At 42.0% G+C, this 22,193-nt stretch overlaps 1 protein-coding gene across 4 annotated transcripts in view; it reads left to right on the top strand.

Moving 5' to 3' along the window:
* The window catches only part of RTEL1 (regulator of telomere elongation helicase 1), a 37,619-nt gene extending 16,362 nt beyond the window's left edge, over window positions 1-21,257 (top strand). For 2 of the 4 annotated variants that reach the window (XM_042832512.1, XM_042832515.1), the window contains 16 exons: window positions 207-284; window positions 837-914; window positions 2,403-2,546; window positions 3,214-3,329; window positions 3,878-4,001; window positions 5,067-5,220; window positions 6,861-7,024; window positions 9,781-9,876; window positions 11,338-11,548; window positions 12,240-12,377; window positions 12,869-12,985; window positions 14,765-15,007; window positions 15,711-15,878; window positions 16,367-16,552; window positions 17,056-17,159; window positions 20,418-21,257. In XM_042832512.1, coding sequence (XP_042688446.1) covers window positions 207-284; window positions 837-914; window positions 2,403-2,546; window positions 3,214-3,329; window positions 3,878-4,001; window positions 5,067-5,220; window positions 6,861-7,024; window positions 9,781-9,876; window positions 11,338-11,548; window positions 12,240-12,377; window positions 12,869-12,985; window positions 14,765-15,007; window positions 15,711-15,878; window positions 16,367-16,552; window positions 17,056-17,159; window positions 20,418-20,486 — 2,190 coding nt within the window. In that variant the 3' untranslated portion in view covers window positions 20,487-21,257. The other 2 variants (XM_042832514.1, XM_042832513.1) reach the window with 2 other exon arrangements.
* The last annotated feature ends 936 nt before the right edge of the window (window positions 21,258-22,193 follow it).

A 22,193-nucleotide genomic window follows, 5' to 3' on the forward strand; every position in this document is an offset into this window, starting at 1 on the left:
AGGTGGTTTGGTTGCACATTTCAGACAGCTTGCAGTTATGCTATTTAACCATGCTTATTAAAAATGTTTCTGCCTCCATCTTCGTGTGTTTTGCGTGGAGGGGAGCAGATGGTGGGGGAAGTCTGAGCATATCCTTTCTCAAGAGAATTTCTGGTAGATGCTTGCTTTCATGTGAGCATTTGATATGTTCGTTATCTGTTCAACAGGAGCATGATTTTGCTAAAAGAATAGAAGAAGTGAAGCCAATGTTTGTGGAACCCAGGAATAAAGGAAGCTTTGCAGAGGTAGGGAATCTGCACTACATACCTGCAGCACACCTGCAAGCTATTGTGATGTTTTAGTACCTCTCTAAGTTGTGCTTAATTACTTGTGTTAATTAACCTGTGTTAATTTCATGTTCCTAGGATAAAATGAAAATGTTTGCAGAGCTGCTTTGAACTATGTTTTCTATTCAGCTTTCTTTTACTCTTCCATCTAACTGTGCATGGTTCAGTCATCGTATGAAATCCAGTGACTGTTACAGTGCTGTCTGCTTGCCACTGAATCATGTGCTGTTGGTTATTTTACAAAGTCCCATTGTAGCCTACTAAATTACTTAAATTTTCAGTTTCTTTCTTTCCTTTTTGCTTTTCTATGGCCATTCTGCATGCTTCTAAGAGTTGGTAATATCCTTGAATTGCTCTCCTGGTTTGTGTATTTTGTTCAAGAATTTGGAGAAATGACAGTCCATGAGTCTACTTTCTTTTCAGAAGCATCTGATGTCAATCTTGTATACTTGCCCAGATTTATGGAGATAGTTTAAGCAAAATTTGTATTAATCATGTTTTACCTTTTAGGTAATAGATGCATACTATGGTAAAATTGCCTGTCCCAAGTCCAACGGTGCTGCTTTTTTGGCAGTGTGTCGAGGGAAGGTAATGTAACTGAGAATTTATTTTATCTGTGATCAGATTACTTACCATTTTGAATTTAACAAGGATGTTTGTGTTGTGTAACCATAGTCAAGGGGGAGGGAAGGCGGAGGGAGTTGGATGCCCTGAAGCCTTTTAAAATTTATGTCAAGTATATGTAGGTTGAATTCCTGTTTTTATTAAAGAGAGATATCTCAGAGTTCTCTAAGGGGGATGAGCATCATGATACTTACATTTCCTGTTGGCTACAAGCAGAAACCTTGACTCATTAGATGAGAACAATTTTGGAGGAGAACTAAAAGAAACAATTGTAATTGTGCATGTTGGAACGGCGCTGATTACAACCAGAAACGTTGCTCAACTTTTAAGATGAAGATTAATTTCAAGTCCTCTGGATGCATGTGGTGGCCTTTCATTGAAGTATTGATAAATTGATTTACGATACCAGTGGTAATATTTGCAGTGTTGCAAATTACTCAGACTTTTTGCTACTGTCTACCAAGGGAAACTCATCTTCTGAGCCTTCAGTGCATTGAGAATCGTTGTTGGATCAATTAAGAAAAAATGTAACTCTTTCTGGGCAGGATTCTAGTGAATATGCCTGTCCTTCCAGCATCAGTGTATGACTCTGAGAGGAGTAGCATCTGTGGAGAGACAGTGCTTTGCAGTAGCACATAATTGAAGAGCAGGCAATTTAGGTTATTGTACTTGAAGGATTAATAGTATGAATGCAAAACTGGAAACATCTGAGAAAATAAACCAAGAGTTGTGTTGCCAGAGACACGCTGTGGCTGCTCCTCCTGTGCTGCTCTAAGCAGAGTACCCTTGGTCATTTTACCCATTCATCCCTGCCATGTATTCTATTGCAGCTGTTTGTGCAGTATGGCAAATGAAATGGGAAAACTACAAGACAAATCAACTTTTTCCCATGTTTTCGATGGTTTTTGTTCATCTCACAAACTAGTTTGCCAGCACAGCATGGGACACAAGTGGATACAGGGCTGTCAGTGACAGCTGCTTGGACAGATGTAAAGATATAAGCTTCACAGCTGGTAATGTCTGTGCTTTCTGAGCAGGTTCTTGGTAGCTTTTAATTACTGCTTTGATTTTGTTGTTGTTGTTTGTCTTTAATATCAAAAGTTTGCCATGTTCTTATTTCATCTTGTTAACAAAGGCACGGAATGTTGAATGAGATGTTCTGACATTTGAGACATCTGAATGCAGCTGTTCTGCTTATCCAGGAATAAAACACACATTAATCAATAGTTCTGGCACAGGTATGATTTGTCAGGGTCTCCTAGAGGAAAATACCAGATTTAAAGTCACAGTAATAAAAGCAAAAAATCTTTCTGAAGCTGTTTGCAATATATTCACTCTCTCCACTTGGCTGGGGACTTAATTTAGTGGAGGAAAAAATTCCAACAACTGCTTAAGTTCTCTGAAATATCACTTCACATCCTGTTGATCATGAAAATCCTTCTCTCTCTTCAGGCCAGCGAAGGCTTGGACTTTGCAGACATGAATGGACGAGGAGTCATCATTACTGGCCTTCCATTTCCTCCTCGTTGGGAGCCCAGAGTTGTTTTGAAGATGCAGTTCCTGAATGAGATGAAAAAAAGTAGTATGGGTGCTCAGGTAATGTTGGGCAGCTACAACTTTTGGGCTGCCTGCAGGTTTGTTGTGCCTTTTTCCCTTCTTGTCTCTGGGTTTTGCCTTTTCTTCCTGGCCTCGTGAATGTCAGACAGCCTTAGGAGTTTGTCACTGGTATATTCACATATTTCTGATAATGTCAAGGGTTCCAAATTCTTTCTCCACTGACATGGTTGCAATCAAATAGAGCTCAAAAAACAGTGTCATTAAAATTTGGATCAAGGTCTTTGCATGCATTTCTTCTTGCAGAAAGAGAGTGAGGAGAAGAACTGCACGTGCTGGTTGGTTTGTGTGTGGTGGATTTTGGTATTGGTATTTTCTTTTTGGTATAACGAATGGCAAATTTAGCTTATTATCCTGCAGGTTACCTCTTAGGGTCACTGTATGATTTAATACCTGTTTGAATAGCAAGGAAGCCAGTGCATCATCTATTAAGTAGCTCCTCAAGTTGTGTATTACCACTTGAGTTTTCCGTGTCCCAGCTGTGATACTTGATTCAACCTGAATTTGGTTTTCCTAGGCTTTTAGGGATTTTTTTCAGAAGATCTTGTTGGTACATTTTTAAGTGATTTAGAAATAAGTAGTGGCTGCATGTCACAAAGTATCTTTTACCTGGTGACTGATATTAATTCTTTCTCCCGCCTTATTGCAGTATTTATCTGGGCATCAGTGGTACAATCAGCAAGCTTCCCGAGCTGTTAACCAGGCTATTGGCAGGGTCATCAGGCATCGCCAGGACTATGGTGCTATCTTCCTCTGTGATGACAGGTGAAACCTTGGCTCTAGAGCATAAACCTATATCAACATCTTTGTATCTCAACACATTTATTCGTATTTTGTAAGTGTGCTTGTGTTGCTGTTTGGAGAAGGCTACAATTAATAAGTAATTGAATGTGTAAGATAATTGCACTATTTTGCAAAAGTAATTTGTTACCAGCTTTGTTTTATATCTTGTCCATCTCTCATTTGAGAAGGTGGCCACCAGAACTGCAGCTCTGGAGAAGGTGAAACCGAGAAAAGACTGTAATGCTGAAGCAACAGGAATTTAGCTGATAGCCTTCAATGCTGAGGCCTGGCAGGGGACGTTGGCCAACAGTACTACTACATAGTTACAGATTTCATGGTTGAATGATATTAATTGGGTGATGGCATAACACATGATAACAACAGAGCCCTCTTCTCCTGTGTGCAGTCTATTATATTTGCTGCACTATTTCACTCTTTCGTTGTCTTTCTGTTCCTCCCTTGTCCTAGCATTTCTTTAGTTCATTTAGGCCATCTGGCAAATAATTATTTTCTTTTCTATTCCAACATAGATTCACAACTGATAATGTCAGAGGCAAGCTGCCTTCGTGGGTCCGCCCTTACGTGAACGTTTATGACAACTTTGGGCATGCAGTCAGAAGTGTCTCAGTCTTCTTCCGTGTTGCTCAAGAAATTGCAAGTATCTTTTAGAAGCAAACAGACTAAAAACTTTTTTTTTAAATAGTAATAGAAATGCTAAGATGTGAGAGATGTGGAGTCACTTCTAAATAACTTTTCTTTTGGGGCATCACTGGAAGCTTTGTGGAAAAGGAAGTGTATCTGAGTGAGCTGTGACAGGATGTGTTGTCTCTGCACAACTCATTAGGTTAGATCACAAAAACAACTTCCTTTTCCAGTCACTCCTAAACAAACAGTGTCTCCACTGGATGGCACACAAATACAGAAACTGATGTTAGTATCAAAAAACTTCCTGGCCCTCTGGGAGAGGTTATGCACAACAAAAAAAAATCAGTCAAACCCTTAAATGTAGATCTAAGCTGACTGATGTAAAGAGTGAGACAGACCCAGAAGTTATTATGCTTCATGACTGGGTCATCTTTAATAATATGTTTCTCTTTGCATTAAGAAGCTCTTTTTCTCAGTAGTAGTTGCTTGATGTAAAAATTAATCCTTGGCTTTGTAATGTGCTGGAGAAAGGCGTAGCAAGAAATGGGCTGAGAGCCAGAATGGGAAATTCCTTGGCTTCCAAATGGAGACTAAGACTAAAATAAACATAGCAGACTTGAATAATTTCCTGGAAGATACTTTGACCAAATATGAGTTGTTCAAAATCATAAGTTTCAGACTTTTGGATGACATGATGATCCTTTCTGATGATAAATAGGAGTTTTATCGTAAATAGGAACCTCAACCCAGTGTGCTTTGCCAGAAGGAGTTGATGTGCAGGAGTGCTGTTAGGAAGCAGTTTTTGTTCTTAAACAGTGGTGTGTGCCTTTTCTGTTCTAAGAGTCATTTAGTGCTAAGCCTGCTTGCTGCACTTCATCTGGATGTGTCAACTTCTAGTTATTTGATCCTGTCATCAAAAGCACAAAAATCCAGAACACTTAAAACAATCTTGCTGTTAGGAGTTTTTGGGACAAATGTGATGCCTTCAGGCCATTGACAGGATTTCTGGTTGCAGAGGAAGTGGAGTGGAAGAGTAGCTTTTGCCAACTGTAACGTTTTGTAACCTGCTTGCAGATGCCCCTGCCTGCTGCACAGTGCCCTTCTGGCTCTGCTGTTACCCTGAGTGAAAATGATGTGGAACCTTCTACTTCATCTGAGCAGATCCTCTCCCTGCAGAAAGCCAAAATTTTGGATGACCATGTTCCCAGTTTGAAGAGGAAAAGGATAGGTAGGTTGATGTCCTCACAGATACACTTTCTGTTGTTGTTTTAAGATAAAGCAGGAAAGACAGAGTAAGGGATTGGATACTGGGATAGGAGGGGAAAAATGCAAAGGGCTCAAAGAACAATGTTGAAGTTTGATCAGAAAGGACATAGCTTGGTGCTAGGAAATTAGAGTACCAATTGCAACTACAGAGCAAAGGTGTGGTATAAGAATGTCTCCTGCAGGGAAGTTAGTGGAATATCATTCTTCAAAAATCAAAAGCTGTAAATAAAAACTCTGTTCTGACTAGCACTGGCTTTCGTATGTCCTTCTTCCATCCTTTAGTTGGATGAAGTTAGTTAGTCCTACATGGTGATCTGGGTAAGAAAACAGAAAGAGGGTGTTGGCCTTCAAAGAAAACAGTATTTTAAAGTTTGTGGTTAGCTAATGCAAAATAATAAAATATTTCTCACATCAGAGATTCTTTCAGAACATTCCAGCCTGTTTAACTTCATTTCTGAGCTGCACAATGAAGTGTGTTCATAAACTGATTCCAAAGAAGCTATGACTAAGTGTGAGACTGAGTCTGAGGATGAGACTTCACTTTAAGTCCAAGCCAGTCTGACTGCAGGTTGTTTTTTATAAAGAGGTTGTCTTGGCCACCTCCTTTTTCTCCCTCAATTTCCATCTGTGCATTTACATTGAATCCATCTATTGTGCTGCTGCAGAGCAATTCAGATGAGCTTGCTCAGCTGTTAACTTTTCATCCGCATGAGTGGTGGATCCATCCTGAAGGATGGGTTGGAATACATGACTGAAGTGAAGGTAGAGGGGAAAAGCTTGATTATGTAACTCTTTCAGTGTAAGCTTTTGATGGCACTTCTTAGCTGTAACAGCAAGCTACACTTGTAATCCTAACTTTGACTACCCGCTTCTTACTACTTGTGCATTTTTGATTTGTAGCTAAAGATGCTTAGATTCTCAAAACAATTACTTTTCTTAGTAAACAGCTCTATGTAACTCATTTTACAAGGTAGAGGAAATGTATTTCGAAGAGAGAGCCTTTTTGAAGTAGCAAACACCACTGATGGATCCATATTCTTATATTTAAAAACAGTTGCACGTGGATTTTGAAGAGTGAGAATATGTATTCTTGGTTCATTGTGGTGGCTGTGTCTTATAGCTGCTAATACTGTGAGATCCTAGCATCTCTTACGTTCTCTTTAAGAAGTTTTCATTGTTGTTTTTAATGAGTGAGTCATTTAAGAGCAGGAGCTCATGTTTGTTTGTAGGGAGATCCATAAATTGTAGCATTCAAACACAGACAACTGTGGCAGTAGAGGTTTTGTTTTCCATTGATCCTAAGCCATTGTGACGTTAAATATGATATTCCTTTAGGAGAAGTTTGAGGAAAGTCCTGACTTAAATTTGTGCATCAAATTGTGATAACAGATGTTTGAGAGATGTTTTTGGGAATGTTTGAGCAAGGCAATCTTCTTCCTAAGTCATAGAAAGCAGCTCTGCAAGAGATGGAAGAGGAGATAAAACAACAGGTCTTTGTTGTCCATCTTTGTGGATTGCTAAGTCAGATTTTGAGGCGTTGCTAAGTCAAAGAAAATGCAAGAGAAAGCACAAAAATGTTAATTTGCTATCTGCCTTGTGCAGCAATGCCAGTAAATGGAGGTGGAGCATCCAGCCTCTGCACAGAATATGAGCAAGAGATGATCTCACCTAGAAGACAATGTGTTGGGCTTCTGGATGCGTTGGAGCGCAGTGAGAAGAACAGCAAAGAGGTGGAGGAAGATGATGGTTTGCCAGGGGAGGAAAAGGTAATGATGATGCTGCAGCAAAGTAATAAGTAAAAATTGTTGGCTCTGAAGCAAAATGAGTTTGGCATTGATTTTGTAGCACCAGTTCAGCCCTCTTGAGCAAAAAGTAATTGCACTAGAATCTGCAGATGCTCACAGTGAAGTTTAACAAAGAGATTCCTAGACACATGCAATTAGATAAGCAGTGTGTACATACTTGGACTGTTCTTCATAACTGCTGACCATGTAGGCTCTGGAAGCTAACTGCAGGCTGGAGAGCAAAGAGCTCTTTAAAAAAAGAAAAAAGTGAGGCTTGACTGACTAGACTCCAGGAAACATCTAGAACAACTCAGCTAAGCAGTTTGTTAGGGGAATGTGCTTAAGGGAACGCGTGAGTGTGTAAGGAATATCCAAGGAGTATTTAAAAAGCTGTAAGGGATATCAATGGGAATAGATTTGTGACAGATGGAATGTATGAGCTTGAAAAAACAGAGAATGTTTTGCCTGTGTGTAGCTGATGAGAAATGAGCTCCATCATCCACGGGCACTTTAGTCATGGCATGGTAAGGACGTCTGAGCTCATTCTTTGGAAAGCCCAGCACATCTCCTGGGGCTTTGTCACCCTGGGAAGAGTGTCCTGTTACACAGCTGCACTGCTTTTGGTCTAGCTTGGGATTTCCTCAAGTCAAGTAAGCCGGTGGTCTCGATGACTTGACAGTGAGTCAGCTCTTGTCCATCTTCCTGTACAGTGTTACTGTTTGCTTGTGGCTTGCAGAAGGCTGTGGTCATCCTGTGCTGCACCAAAAGTGGCAGTGAGATGTAGCTGAACTCTGGCTCCTTCAGAAGCACTGCACAATTCGAGCGTTGCACTCTTTACTGACCACTGCATTTGGACTGCTTGTACAGTTTGTGTGCTTTCAGAGCTTTACTCACCATCCATCATGGGAGCTGTATTATTCTTTTTATCTTCTATCAAAGTTACACAGTACCCCTGCACCCTGCATGTTGAAATTAAGCTGCTGTCATTCTGAATTGATTTTATTAGGTTGGACATTTCTCTCTAAGGAAACAAATCTTTGTCATCTCAAATAAAAAAATCAAAATACAAGACGTAGTATCTCAGTCCACTGAAAGAATGACTTGAGTTTGTTTTTTCCTTGTGAGAAATACTTTGTGGAGGCCTTATGTCTTCTCCATCATTCTATTAAACATTTTGCTCATAGGCAGTCTGGGATTAGAATGCATAGGTATTTCTGGACCTTCTTCTGACTTACTGCAATGTATCATGCATGTTCGACTTGCAGCTTGTATTCCAGTTGTTCATTCTGTTACATGACACTTAAGTGGAATATATTTAAATGGACACTTCTATTGGTCAGATATGTCTGGAATTCACTCTCCTTGCAGTGTTATGAGTGCACTGAAGGCTCTATTTCTGACTATCAGCAGCTGGCAAATCTACTGGCCTGGTGCTTAGTTTGTTTTTTTATTGCTTAATGTGTGATTAATTTAGTTTGTCTCTGAAGCTTTATGATCTGAACAAACATTTAGAAGCCACAGTGGAATACAGTTCAGTCTGGAGAAGAGGAGGCTCAGGGGAGACCTCACTGCACTGTACAACTTCCTGAAGGGAGGCTGTGGTGTAAAAGGGTCTGGCCTCTTCTCCCAGGCAAACAGTAGGACCCGAGGAAACGGCCAGAAGTTGTACCAGAGGAGGTTTAGGTTGGATATTAGGAGAAACTTTTTCTCTCAAAGGGTGGTCAGGCACTGGAATGGCTGCCCAGGGAGGTGGTGGAGTCACCATCCCTGGTTGTGTTCAAGAGGCGCCTGGATGAGGAGCTACAAGAGATGGTTTAGTGCTTGTGGCACTGATAGGAATGGGAGGGGGGTTGGACTGGATGATCTTGCAGGTCGTTTCCAACCTTGTGATTCTGTGAACAGTTGTTCACTGGTTCTTCTCAGAAATTAAACCATGCTATTCTGAAAATGGACTGATAGTCACATACTCATTAAGAAAATCTTTATTGGGCAAGAGCAAAGAAATAAATCACTTGAAGTACCTGCTTTCTCAACAGGTGTGTAGAAATCAGTGGGCAATATGGGGCTATCCCACTGCTTCATCTGTTACTCAGACGAATGCTTGCAATGTGGTTGTTACTGACTTATGCTAGTGTTGGAGGCTGCTGTTAAGCAACCTGTTGCTTATGGCCATGCACTTAGCTTTTGGAGCTTTGTGCCTGCCAGTGTTCCCACTCACAGTTGTACAAGTGCAACTGTTACTGGAAATGGGGAACACAAGAGAACCTGTTGAACCACAGGAGTTTCTAATACTGTCTCCTCCCATCTGACCTGATATTCCCTATGAGGCTGCTTGGGCTTCTCAATATCCCAGGAGAAGTTGTGACAGTTTCTTCAGTGAGAAGTACTTCAGGCATGAAAGTGAGGGCTGTGTGAGACATCAGTTCCACACCTGTGTGCCCCCCAGGCCTACTCTGAAACAGTTAGCTGTAAGCCTAGCTTTGCTTCATCAGGAATCTACTCTGATTTCCTCTGCTTGGTTCTGTCTTTCTGAAATGTGCAGTAGATCATTACTTTCCAGAAGGAGGTAAGTGCCATAGTTCCCTTTGCAATAATTTAGGTTGCTTTGCTTCACTTTGAGTGGTGTCACAAGCTGGATTAACAAGCTTTACTACTGGAAAAATGGCTAAATTAAGTAGATTACAACTTTGAAAAGCATTTTGGAGAGCTTTTTGTTTATTTTTAATCAATCTTTGTAGGCACAACGTCTGTCAACGCTTTCCCTTCAGTATGAGAAGAGGTTAACAGATGAGCAGAAAGGAGGAAGGAAGAAAATAAAGCTGGTCAGCAATCCAGTACGTGTTTTCTTGTGTCTCTGTCATCCTTTTGATATGTAGAATGCTGTAATTTGAATTGAAAACTTCCAGGCAGGCAGATGACTGACATGGACTGATGCTGATGCCAAAACAAATGTAGTTTTTTTTCCTAAATTATAAATATTCATGAGTGCCCATCTGAAATCTGTTTCTGACATGCTCTTTCTCGGATTTAGGCATCGCAAGTCCAGTCAAGCACAAAGGTTCAGGTGGAGTTAGGTGCAAAGCATTGTTCTTTGATTGTAACTACGTTGCTAACATCACCTCATTATTCACCCTGTGTGAATGTGAGTGGATTTGTTCTTTTTCTATTGGTAGTAGAGCCTCAAATAATGTAACTGACCAGCTTGGTTTGGGTCAGTGATGACATCGTGACTCCCTCCCCCCCTGTTGTGCATTGATGTGCATCCTGTTTGCAGTTGTGTATTTTTGTTGTGTTGTCTCCTAAGAGGATGGAGGAAAACATGGTAAAAATCCTAATGCAGCTTATTGCCTGAGAGCTGTGATGAATTCATGGGGATCCCAAGTGATTGTGGGTGCCAGTAGTCATTGAAGATGCTGTCCAGCTGGGTTCTGTCTCTGCCAGAGTCTGCCAGCCTCTTGGCCTCCAGAACTAATAGAGTAGTCACAGATCCTGATGTGCTGATATCCAAGGTGTGAGGAAGGGAACAGGTTCATTGCAGAAGGTTGTATTTACAGTTTGTTGTTATGATGAATCAACCTGGCCCTGAAAGTTGCAGCTGGTCTCATTTCTCTTAATAAGCCTTATCCTAAGGATAGAATTGTGAAATGAAACTTGGCTACCTTCTCTAGGAGGTGCTCCTCTGAAGCACTCAGTTTTGTCAGCAGAGAAGATGAATATCATTGCTTTTCTTTCACAGGAGAGCAGATACAGATGTTAGGAACAATGTTTTAGGAATAGATAAGATAATCATCTGGGGAAATTAATAGTATACTTATGCCTCAGAAGATTGCCCTATGACTTGAAAATGCGTGACAAGGGTCATAGTTACACATGTTGAAACTGAGTAAGAACATTGTGATCTGCACTTTCATAAAGGAGGGTTCATTCTGAATCTTTTTCAAGTTCCTGCTGCTTGTGATTATGGAGCATAAATGTTTCCCAAAACTAGAGAGTAGTCCAGATTTTCTGTGTTAGAGGAACTGAAATACATGACCACCTTCCATCCTTTGAATGTGGATATTTGCTTTTCTTGTGTTGCTGCCTGTATTACAAGAGTCACACATTATGTGAGAGCATTGCACTGTTCTGTGTGCAGTCCAAGTCACTACTCTGTGTTTAAAGATACCTTCTGCCTCCTGAAAGTCTCAAATGTTTGAGGAATGCTGCAGAACTGTAAATGTTAACTTCATCTCCATACCCATGAGGATAGCTCCTCTCCTCATCCTGTCTACTGAAAAACCTTCCTGTCTTCTCAGCTGGCCAACAAGGCAGCAGACCCAACGGAGCCAAAGAAAGCCCGAGCGACCTTATACATTGCAACAGTGAAGAAGACCCTAAGCCAGCAAAACTACAATCTCTTCTCTGAGGCTCTTCAGCGCTACAGGAGCACGGCTGACTTCAACACTATGTTGTCTCAAATGAGTTCCCTTTTTACAGAGGATGAGGAAAAGCATGTCTTGTTGCGAGGTACGACGAGTTCCCTGCTGTGTTTATACATGACTTTGTGTTTTAGATAGGCCCTGTTTCACGAGGGCAGGAGAATCTGAAGGTGTCACTGGTTGTTTATTGTGCGTATGAGCAGAGGGGCAGATTTTTCTGTCACTTCTTTCGTCTGCCAAAAATAAAAGCATAGTTATGCAATTTACAATATGAGTAAGGCTATATGCAAGGCTAAGGAGTGGGAATACGAGCACTTGGGAATAATAGCTGCAATCTCTCTCCCAATTTGCCTTGCTTGCTCTACAAATAAGAGAACACTAGATTGCCACATTCAGCTGATAGGCAACGTGTAGCTTTCAGGCTTCGTGTGCCTGCAGCTTTAGAAGTTCATTTGACTTGCAGTGAGGTTTAGGTTTTGGTCCGTAGGCATTTTACAGTGAAGTGAGATGATGTGTAAATTGCTTCCTGTTTACAGTGGAAAAATTACAGTTATTAGCTCCAGCTTTGCTGGCAGATTGCTCTGTAACTTCACTCAGTGTTGTTCTGAAGTGTACTTACGTAAATTCTAAAGAACAACATTTGGGCTTTAAGCTATTTAACTACACTAACCCAGAAGTCCTACCATCATAAACTTCTGTAGCATTTTTTACATGTTGTGGACTGATTTTTGTTTTTCTTGTTTGACTGATTTATTCTTCTTCCCTCTCTCTAATGAAAGAATTTTACCAGTTTGTTCGACCTCACCATAAGAAACAGTTTGATGAAGCATGTTGCAATCTGACTGGGGTGGGCTGTGGGTACAAACCTGAGCACAGCCTCCTGCTGGAAGAGAGAGAAGGACTGGCAAAGAAAATAGGTGAGGAACTTTAGAGTTTGTCTAATCATAGAGCGAGATGAAGTGTGTGGAAATGCAAGGATGAAAAGCAAATTTGGTGACTCAAAATGAAGCTCCATCTTGCATTGCATGGCCCTCCTGCCTGCCATGCCACAAGCGTGCACAGATGCCTGCACTTTGGCTGCTGCATTGGTAGTAATGGTGCCATCCTTTTTTCAAAAGGATGCTTTACTGATGTTTGTACCTCAAACCTTATCAGTGGATTTCAAAACTGTGTGCATTCCTCTGGCTGCTTTGCTACCCCCAAAGTGCCACAAGAACTGTGAACAGCTGGTGCAGTCTTTGAAATCCTGGAGCAGTAAGATGCTAAAGGAGCAGGGTGTTGGTTCATCCCCTCAAAACAAAGAAATACGTTTACTTCAAGTGTTTTCATCATGGGGTGACAAGGTTTGCAATACATCATTCTGTTTTCATTCTTCCTTCACTGCTAACAAACTGGTTTGCTTTAACAGAAGAAAAAGAGAGTCGGCAGAAAACAACCTTCTCAGAGAACTCATGCACTCAGCTGAATGCTGGGCTGCACTTGAACCAGGGAGGATTTCACTTGACAACAGGACAGACCAGTGCAGGTATGCTTCGTGTTAAGTAAAATCACAGTCCTAAGGTATTGCATGTTATGTTTTGTTTGTAAATCTTTGTAAATTCTCTCAAGGGGAACCAGTGTCTCCTGTATTCACCTGGCACAGTGGACCAGCAGCAGCTCACTGTAGGTAGGAGTGAGGGTAGCTGAGAATTTTCAGCAAGGATTGTACAGCACAAACACCAGTTAGTCACATATCAAGGTGGATATGAAAGGAGCCAACAAAAGGCAGGAGTTTGCACTGGATGTTGACCTGTGCCTCTCAGTGAGGGAGAGGGTGAGTTGACAAGACTGCTGCGTGTCCTGTTTGCCCAGGGTTTGTGAACAGGAGATGTTTGGAGAATGTAATTTTAGATGAGGTCAGATTGAATTTAGGTATAAAGCAAAATGCAGTTCCTGTTTTGTTATGAGGATTGCATACAATCCTAGTGTGGGCAGTGTGTTTTCTGCAGAAACAGGGACCAGTAAACATATTCTCACAATTACACATTATGTCTACCTGTGTCCTTCTAGTCTCCTGCTGTCCAATATTTACCCTTGCAGTCAAAGGCTCAGTTCTGTTGTGATTACTGATCTTCCTGAGAACAGCTGGGAATTTTCTGTGTTTCTTACAAGGAAATTAGTTGGGCAGCTTAGATGTCTGTCTTAAGATGGTAAAGAATAGTCAGACTAATCCTTTCTTCTTAAATACAAAAAATAAAATAGAAAGCCAACGATTCCTGGAAGGCTTTGAAAGCTTTTCATCTGTGAGGCCACGTTATTTCTTTTGTTGAATTTCCTGGTTTTATTTTGGATTTTAAGAACTCTGGCATGAAATAATCTTTGGTAATTTTTTTCCCCGAGATCTGTGAGATTGATCTGCACAGCAGTTTGGTTCTGTTCAAAGCAATTAAGAAAATAACAGGAATAAATGTATGCAGCATTCCTGTGACTCACACCCTGGGTAGGGTCTGCTCCTGTGAGAAGCTGCCAAAGAGAAAACTCACACCCATCTTTTTCCCCTTTCCCAAAGTTGAAGTAAGTCCATCTTTTAGAAGCTCATTATCTCTGTGAAGGATAAAGATTTAAATATCAAAACATGTGGTTGGTTAATTTAAATCAGCTTATTACGTGTTTTACCTGCGTTTACATACCTCTAATATGCAAAACATACTTCTAATATGCTAAAACCTGCCAGCAACAAGACACTGACATTTTGAAAAGAAGCCCATTTGGAGTTTAGCAAGATGTTCTTAGCTATACCTGTCTTCTCTGGTGCTGTCTCGCTGCACCATCTATCTAGTTGTTTATTTTGGGTGGGTTAGTCTCTTTTGGCTTTTTGCTTTCCCATTGGGGGTGAAAAAGGACACCTCCTTCTGGTATAAGAAAAAGAAATATCTTTACAATTGCACTCAGGTTTACTTGCTTGTGTATCAGGCAGTGTAGTTGGGTAAGCCATCTGTTTATAATGCTTGTGCTCTTTTAAAGGGTAGCACGAAACCTGATTTGCTGCTGACCTCTGTGCACAGTCACTTCTGTGTTACCTATTTCTCATTCCTCAGTGACCATCTCACACATTGCTCCATTTCAGAGGTTTTAAACTCCCAGAGGTGCTAACGAGGTTCCCCAAAATTAATTTGCTCAGTTGGCATTGCCAGGAGCACCAAAGTCATGTCTGAGCAGGGCGTGTGACTGCAAGCTGCAGTGGTTTGAAGTGGTTTAGGAACCCCTCTCTGAAGGAGGAGAAATGAGCACAGAGGACTGCTCATCTGTGTTCTTTGCCTCTCAGGGGATAACACCAGTCAAGCTGTGAGTAAAGACACGAAAAATGCTTCAGGCTCAAGGAGAGATCAGCACCAGGTCCTCAGGGTGACCTACCTCAACGATGTGAAAAAGGCTTTGAAGGAAAGCGCCTACAGCCGCTTCCACGAGGCGCTGCTGGCTTACAAGAGGACGGATGACTACGATGCTATGATTCCAGTGGTGGCAGCCCTCACCACTGAGAGGCCAGAAGACTTTCATCTCCTGCAAAGTAAGGGTTGTTTTAAAGCCTTTTTTAATTGGTTGAGAAAAAATATGTCGGTGCTGTGATCCCGTGTGAAGAATAACCTTTCCCTGCTCAGTAGTTAGCTTACAAATTCTCCACTGCTGGGAGCATTGCTAAACATCCCCTCTTCCATCTTTTACTCTGGCAAACCAGATAAATGGAGTAGCAGGAATGCTGTAGTAAGTGAACACTACAGAGAGCAAAAAAAAACCTGAGGTTGAAAGGTTGCCTCTGTTCAGTTGGGAACTCTTCAAGGAAAAAAAAAATTGAGTAAAATTCAGTAATTCCAGTCTAAACCTTCAGTCAAACTGATTTCAGTCAGCTGAGTTCATTACTTTTTTTTTCCTTCCTCAATTATGTTACAAGTAGTTGTTCTTAGACAAGGCAGTGCTGACTGTTGCACTTGCTGAATGTTGCTCTCCTGGCTATTGCAGGTCTCATGGCTAGCTATAGCAGTGCTAAGTTCTTAGTTCCCAGTAAGCTGAGATTGTTTTTGGTGTTAAATACTCATCTGTCTTCTAGCCAGGAAAACTTGGTGATTCTTAAACACAGCAAAAAGCCTGAAGATACTCTGAGGACTATGGATGATTTTGCTCATTTTCCAGAGAATTACCTCCCTCCAAAATAACCACTCTTTCATAGTCAGCCATTTACTGCCCTATGCATTCACTGCCTTTCCTTTTGGCAGGGTTTACCATGTTTGTGCGGCCGCATCACAAGGAGCAGTTCAGGCAGGTGTGTAAAGATCTGACTGGAACAGTTGGTGGTGATGAACAGAAACAGCAGATGCAGAATGAAAAAAGTGCTGCAACTCTGGAGAGGTGGTTGACTAAAAGAGCAAACTGCCCTAACCAAGGTGAGGAGGAGTGTTTCTCTGAAGCTTGGGCTCCTGTTGAGTGTTAAGATAAGCAGTGTCTGACAGCTTTGGCTGTCATGATATGTAAAGGAACGTCAAAGCAATTGGCCACCTCCAAGTCATGTTAAAAAAAACACCAACAAAACAAGCATAGGCTGGAAGGCAGTGGGAGATGGGAAGCATGAGGAAACAAGGAGAAAATCTGTTATAGGGCCAACTGAGAAATGTGTTATGACTGAAGGTGGAATTTTTTGCACCTAGGAGGGGCAAGAGCGAATCAGGATCCTCTAAGAATAGTTCACCATGGAACTATTTCACCACAAAGAGCCTCTTTCAGTAATGATGTTGTGTGTGAAGTACCAGAAACTTCAGGGGTCAAAAGAAGTTATTCAAATTCATTTGTTCTTGTATAATGAGAACTTACTGAACTTGCTGTGAATTGTGTTTTTGTGTTTTACTGTACTGTGTGCTATTGTTTTCATGGTCAGATGGAGATGTTCCTAAGAGTGAGGTTCCAGAAAGAAATGGGGGAGAGACTTCTTCCTCGTGCCTCAGCCAGAAATGCAAACTTGAATTACCAAAGGCTGAAGTATCTAAAGAAATGAGTCACGTGAGAGCACCCACAGCTCCTGGAGTTGTGCCCAGCTTACCACTGGAGTTGGATCCAGAGTTTGGTAGGTATAGGTGAGCTTTGCAGATGTGATTCTGTTATTTGTGGGAATAAACAAATGTAGAACTGAGGATTATGCTGATGCTCTGTTAAATTGTGGTTGTTTCCTGCCTGTATTTGCACAGGTGCAATAATGTGTAGTATGGATTGCAGAGTAGAATTTATACTGCTAGCTGCATCTGTTCCATCCAAGTACTTCATTATCTTTATCACAGTGATGTAATAGTTTCCTGGGAACAGGTTTTTCTCAACAACTTCCTTGTAAAGCAAGGATGTAAATTCTCATTCTAAACGGGAATTTGAAGCGCCAAGAAATCTAGTTGAGGTCATACAAGTAATACAACAGGGTCCTGTGTTGCATCAAGGTAAAAGAATTTTATAGAACTCGTGGTCACTGGTTTCTAGATTGCAGTGGTGGAAGTGTGTATGCATGAGAACTTCACAGGTGGTCAATGGAACTTAGTAATTTCCTTTCTCTCTCTTCCTCTCTCCCCCTCTGCACTGTAGGAAGATACCAATGTCCTAACTGCAAATCTGAGGATGATGTACCCTTAAAATGCCCACTGTGCATCTTCACTTGCTGCAAAACATGTTGGGAACAGCTCTTAAAGGTTACCTTGTTTATTAGTTTCACTTTTTCCTGAAACTGATAGGGATTTCTGTGCTTTTCAGGAGAACCACGTGAACAGCCCTGGAAATCAAATTCTTCTGTTGACAGAGAGAAAATCCAACACTCATTTTAAGTTTATCACTTGAACGTTTCCTCTGCTATCTTTATTTTCCATGTTCTGGAGTGTGACTGAAGGCAGAACTCTTCTCAGCTTCCTTCAAATGCTTTCCTCTCTAACAAGAGGGAATTATTTCAACCCAAAAGAGGGGAGATTTAGATCGCGTAAAAGGAAAAAGTTCTTTACGGTAAGAGCAGGGAAGCAGTAGCACAGGCTGCCCAGAGATGAGGTGGGTGCCCCATCCCTGCAGGCACTCAGGTCAGGCTGGGAGGCTGTGGGCACTGATGGAGCCGTGGGTGCCCCTGCTCACTGCAGAGGGTTGGATCAGATGGCCTTTAAGGGTCCCCTCCAACCCAAGTCGTTCTATGGTAATAAAGAGTGAATCCAAGAATTACTAGCATGCATTTATAATCTGTACTGTAATTTATAAGCTGTCTGTTGAATAGAATGAGACCCCTGGGGAGCTTGTTGGTTAGGCAGGCATTTTATGACCCCATTCTTAGAAATAAGGGAGATTGTTGCATTGCCTCAGCCCATAAAAATCTTGTACACGCCTGGGGAAGAACTCGTTCCTTTTGCCAGTAAGACATAGCTTGCAATTATGGTTATGTCAGCTTAGGAATTGGCCCAACTGTGAAGAGCTGTGGTATATTAAGCAATTAGTACCATTGTGCTGTGGTATTCATCTTGGGGAATTTGGTGATTCTGAGGTCTGGTTTTCTTGTCAGTCCTCATATTGACGTGCATTTTGATAGCTCATAGGTAAATCCCAGAACTTGCTCAGCTTCAGCTTTCTTTAATCACCCTTTAGTAATTGCACACCTTTGGGGCTGGAAATTAACGTGAGTAAACCATAGGAGTACGATAGCAGACGTACTGAGTCAGAGTAAAGGTGCATCCAATCCAGCATCCTGTCTCTGCCAACAGCCAAAAAATTATGGCTGGAGGAGAATATGTGAATGTGGCACTTTCCTGTGAATATTCTCACAAACCTGAAACCATTTGCAGGACAGGAATTCCTGTGACCTTTTGTCATTCGTGTCCTATAGCAGGCGCTTCCACAACTTGGTCGCATGTTACGTGAAGAACTGTCTCCTTTCTTTGCTGTCATTTTGACCTGTTTCTTGTTAGTTCATTTCAATGTCCTGCTTGTTTGAAAGGGACAAACACAAAGTCCTCAAAACTCACCGTGGACATCCTGTCCTTCAGAAGTGCACCTTTGGAGCTTTGGTCTTTCTGCATGCATCAATAGTTGGATCCATCTGTCTCCTCTGTAGACAACTTAAATCAAAATCTGTATTGCTAAGGATCTCTTTTTTGCTCTCAACAACAAGCTGTTATGTAGAGGATGTAAGAAGCATCTTCTCATTAGCTGCCTGTTTGTTCTGTAGTCAAGCACCCCTCAAAGTTCAGTGTGAGCGTTGTTCTTTGCCCTTCGTATAGAGCATGAAGCTCTTGTCACTTTCTTGTCACTGACAGCATGAAGCTCTTGTCACTTTCTCACTTGTGACAGATCTTTCTACTGATGAATGGCTCTCAGAATCAGCAATGCTATTGACAAGGCAGATATTCAGCTGTTTGGGGTATTGCTTTAGGACTGCAGGAAGACTTCTCCAGGTGATGGGACAGAAGCGTGTTTCCTGCTCTTCATATAGAACTGAGGGAAAGATGTCTTGCTGGAGAGCACAGGTTTGCAAACAAGCTGTCTGCAAATATCCCACGTTCCTCTATAACCAACCTCAGAGGAACCACCAGCTGATGCTTCCCCCCCAATGCAGTCCCTGCTCTGGTTCATGCTGTGGGCATTTCCCCCCACTGATGGCAGTAGCTGTTGTCTGAGCTCTCATCAGATGGCGTCAGGGGTTTGTTGCTACTGATGAGGTTGGATTTGAAGACTCATCTAGGCCAAGTTACTCACACTGTATTTCTTCAGTTCAAATTCAGCTCGGTGTATGCTGTCCTACTTGAGGAAGTGACTAACAGCCTTGTTAAAGACTCAATGACTTCAGGTTTGCAAATTGTGTCCCTTCCAATTTCTTGCGTCGCTGAAACAGCTTCGTTCTGCAGAGAGTCTGAATAATATTGGAATGTTTCTGAAACTTTTGGAAGAGCAGTCAGAATTCCCTGCAGCTGTGTGATATTAGAGAGATCAGTGCTGGGTGAGGTGAGGGCTGCCCACGTGTGGGAAGGCATTGCATGGAGCACATTATGTATGCTGCCTTTGGTTGTAGTTTTCTGTGCAGAGGTCCATTGCTCTTTTCAGCTTTTAAATACCTTGTTCCTTCGTGCTCTTCTTGTAGGCATTCCAGAGAAACTGGAAGTTGTTCTCTGTGCTATTTAGATGTACTGTAGGGGAATTAAAGTTTCACAATTATATGTTACACTTAAAATTTGGGGAGTTACTTGACAAAGCAGTGTGTACAGGGAGGTAAAATGAGTTTCTTCTCTCCCTCCATTTGGAGTATTTTGTTTTCTAGCATTGAAATAAACTGCCCTAACCTACTTTATAGTCCATGCTTTGTGTTACAACAGTAACATACAAGGGAAGGTCATAGGCAGGGTTTCCTGAACGTAAGTCGAGAAGCATCCTGAAACCTGGGTTGAGAAACAAGTGCATCACGTGCCACCTTCTGCTGGATACCTGGGAAGGTGTGTGGTGGGATGAAGAAATGAATGTGCTCTGTACCTCTGGAGGAATCCTGGTCCTGGCCACGTGTGCCACTGATTTCCTGCTGTGCCCACTTCCTTCTCATCTGTGCCTGAGGAAGTTCACAGAACTCCTTGGTGACCTTACAGCACTTTGCCAACCAGCACTTCTGTACTTCACAGCAGCTCTTGCAAGTTCTTGAATCGTGTTCTGTTTCCTCGTTCCTTCCTCTTCTAGGTGTGCCATAGCTGTAAGTGTGAGACAACTGCTCTGAAACTTGTTGCTACTTCACCAAGCAGCCTTTTTGCTTTCCTCTGTGCATTGCTAGCAGTTAAAGCAGTGGTTGCATGCCAGCTCCACATCTAAAAACAGTAGGCAAGGTATCTTAAGAGCAATGAAATGAAAGCGTTGGTTATATTTCATATCAGACCATTGCAAACTTGGAAGAGAAAGTTTATATGTAATCAATATGTTTTCTTCATCTGTTTTTGTAGATGAAGAAGTGCCCAGAATGCTGCTGTGACGTGAAGAAGAAGCGCTTGGTTCGAGCCTATTTCTGGTAATGGTCTCACTGCAAGAAAGGCAAGAAAGGCAAGTGCTTTGTGTCAGCAGAAATCAGGCTGCTGTGCTCTGACCTGAGCTGACAGGAAGCAGGAGGAAGGTTCTTCTAAAGATCTCTGCTCCTTGATGCTGGTGAACATGGCTGTGCACCAAAACGTGTCATTTTGTTGTGCGAATCAATTGAGTGTGAAAGGCCAGGTGTGCACTGCTGGCAGAAGACAAAGCAGCGTTGTCCTCTGTTGGGATGAAGATGGTGAATTTATTTACTGTATCCTGTGAATTTTATATTGACTTAGGCCTGATTGCATATCCTGGAAGAGGCTGTCATCACCTGGCCCTTCAGGTAATATCCATTCCTGGAAAAACCCTACAACAGTTACATGTTGGAGTGGAGCTGGCTGTGTTACCAGGCCAGACACAGCCCTACAGGCCCCATCAGTGTTCTTGGAGGAGCAGTTCATGTTCTTTTGGTGTTTGGTAGCTGTTGTCTCCAATAGCAGAAGATACAGAAAGGAGGGCTTTCCTTCAAACAAAATCAAGTGGTTGGACAGTGAGCAGAGATGCTGCCCAGTGCCTGCTGTGCACCCCAGTGTCATCCACAGAGCAGGGATTTTTGGAAATGTGCTTCTCAGGAGGCTTTGTGTTTTGCCCAGCACTGGCACTCCTGTTGTGTCAGTGTTATTTGATGGTTGTCTTCCAAGAAGAAGGATCAAATTGATTCCAATCTTTAAAATAAATGAAGTGGAATGGATTAAAAAAAAAAAAAAAGCTCCTCAATACTTCCACTCTCTGTAAGTAGTGGGAATAAGGGGTTAACTTAAATCAGCTCTAAGTCATCAGTCGTGTCTCTTAACTGAACCATAAATAAAAACATTTTTATGTATTGGTTGGGCTGTATTTTTTTTTGCCAGTTATAGAAACAAGAGCTGGAGTGGCAGTGGGCCTGGTAGGAGTATGTGGAGAGTTCTGTGCTGTGGGGTTTTTGGCATTGGAATGTTTATGATCCTTTGCTCGTTTCTGTCATTCTTACCATTTGCTGATTGGTTCTGAGGTTCCTGTGGTGACATTGGCACTTCTATTTGTGTTCAGAATTTTCTAGGAGAATATATTTAATAATGTTGTTGTTTGATCCTTTGGTAACCCACAGGATTTCTATATTCGATTTCTGTAAGTATGGTGAAAAGGAAAAGATTTGGAGGGATGGTGTCAAGAAGGCACTGATGTTAAACTCCTGTCCCTTAAAAGGATTTTGTTCTTAACAGGTGTAACAAAAGCTGTTGTATTATGGGAGTAAAAACCCCAAATGCTCTCTGGCAAAGCAAAGCACCCAGCACTGCTGTGTTGCCCTGCAGCTTTGGGGCCATCTGGTTTCTCCTCAAGGGACAACCCAACCTGCACAGCTGGATCATCATCCCCGTTCTGGATTCACAATTTAAGGAGGCTGGAAGCCCTGGAGCTGAGTGAAGCTGGAAGCAGCGAGAAGCGATTTGCTGATGGTTCAGCCCCTGTGGAGAGCTGCAGCTTGCTGCTGGTGCCACTGGGGGGAAACCACAGCACGGGAAAGGGAGCGGTGGTCACCGAAGTGCTTGATTAGAACGTGGTGCAGTCGTTACCTTTCTTTCCATAGTCAGAATAGATTTCCAGCTGTTTCTTTTCCCCACCACCGGGGGGTTGGTTTCGTTTTGGAGACCGCTTCTATCCAGAAATGC

The sequence above is a fragment of the Centrocercus urophasianus genome, unplaced genomic scaffold (assembly GCF_019232065.1).
Source record: "Centrocercus urophasianus isolate 14NV4802_14NV808 unplaced genomic scaffold, USGS_Curo_1.0 seq_38, whole genome shotgun sequence".
NCBI lineage: Eukaryota > Metazoa > Chordata > Aves > Galliformes > Phasianidae > Centrocercus > Centrocercus urophasianus.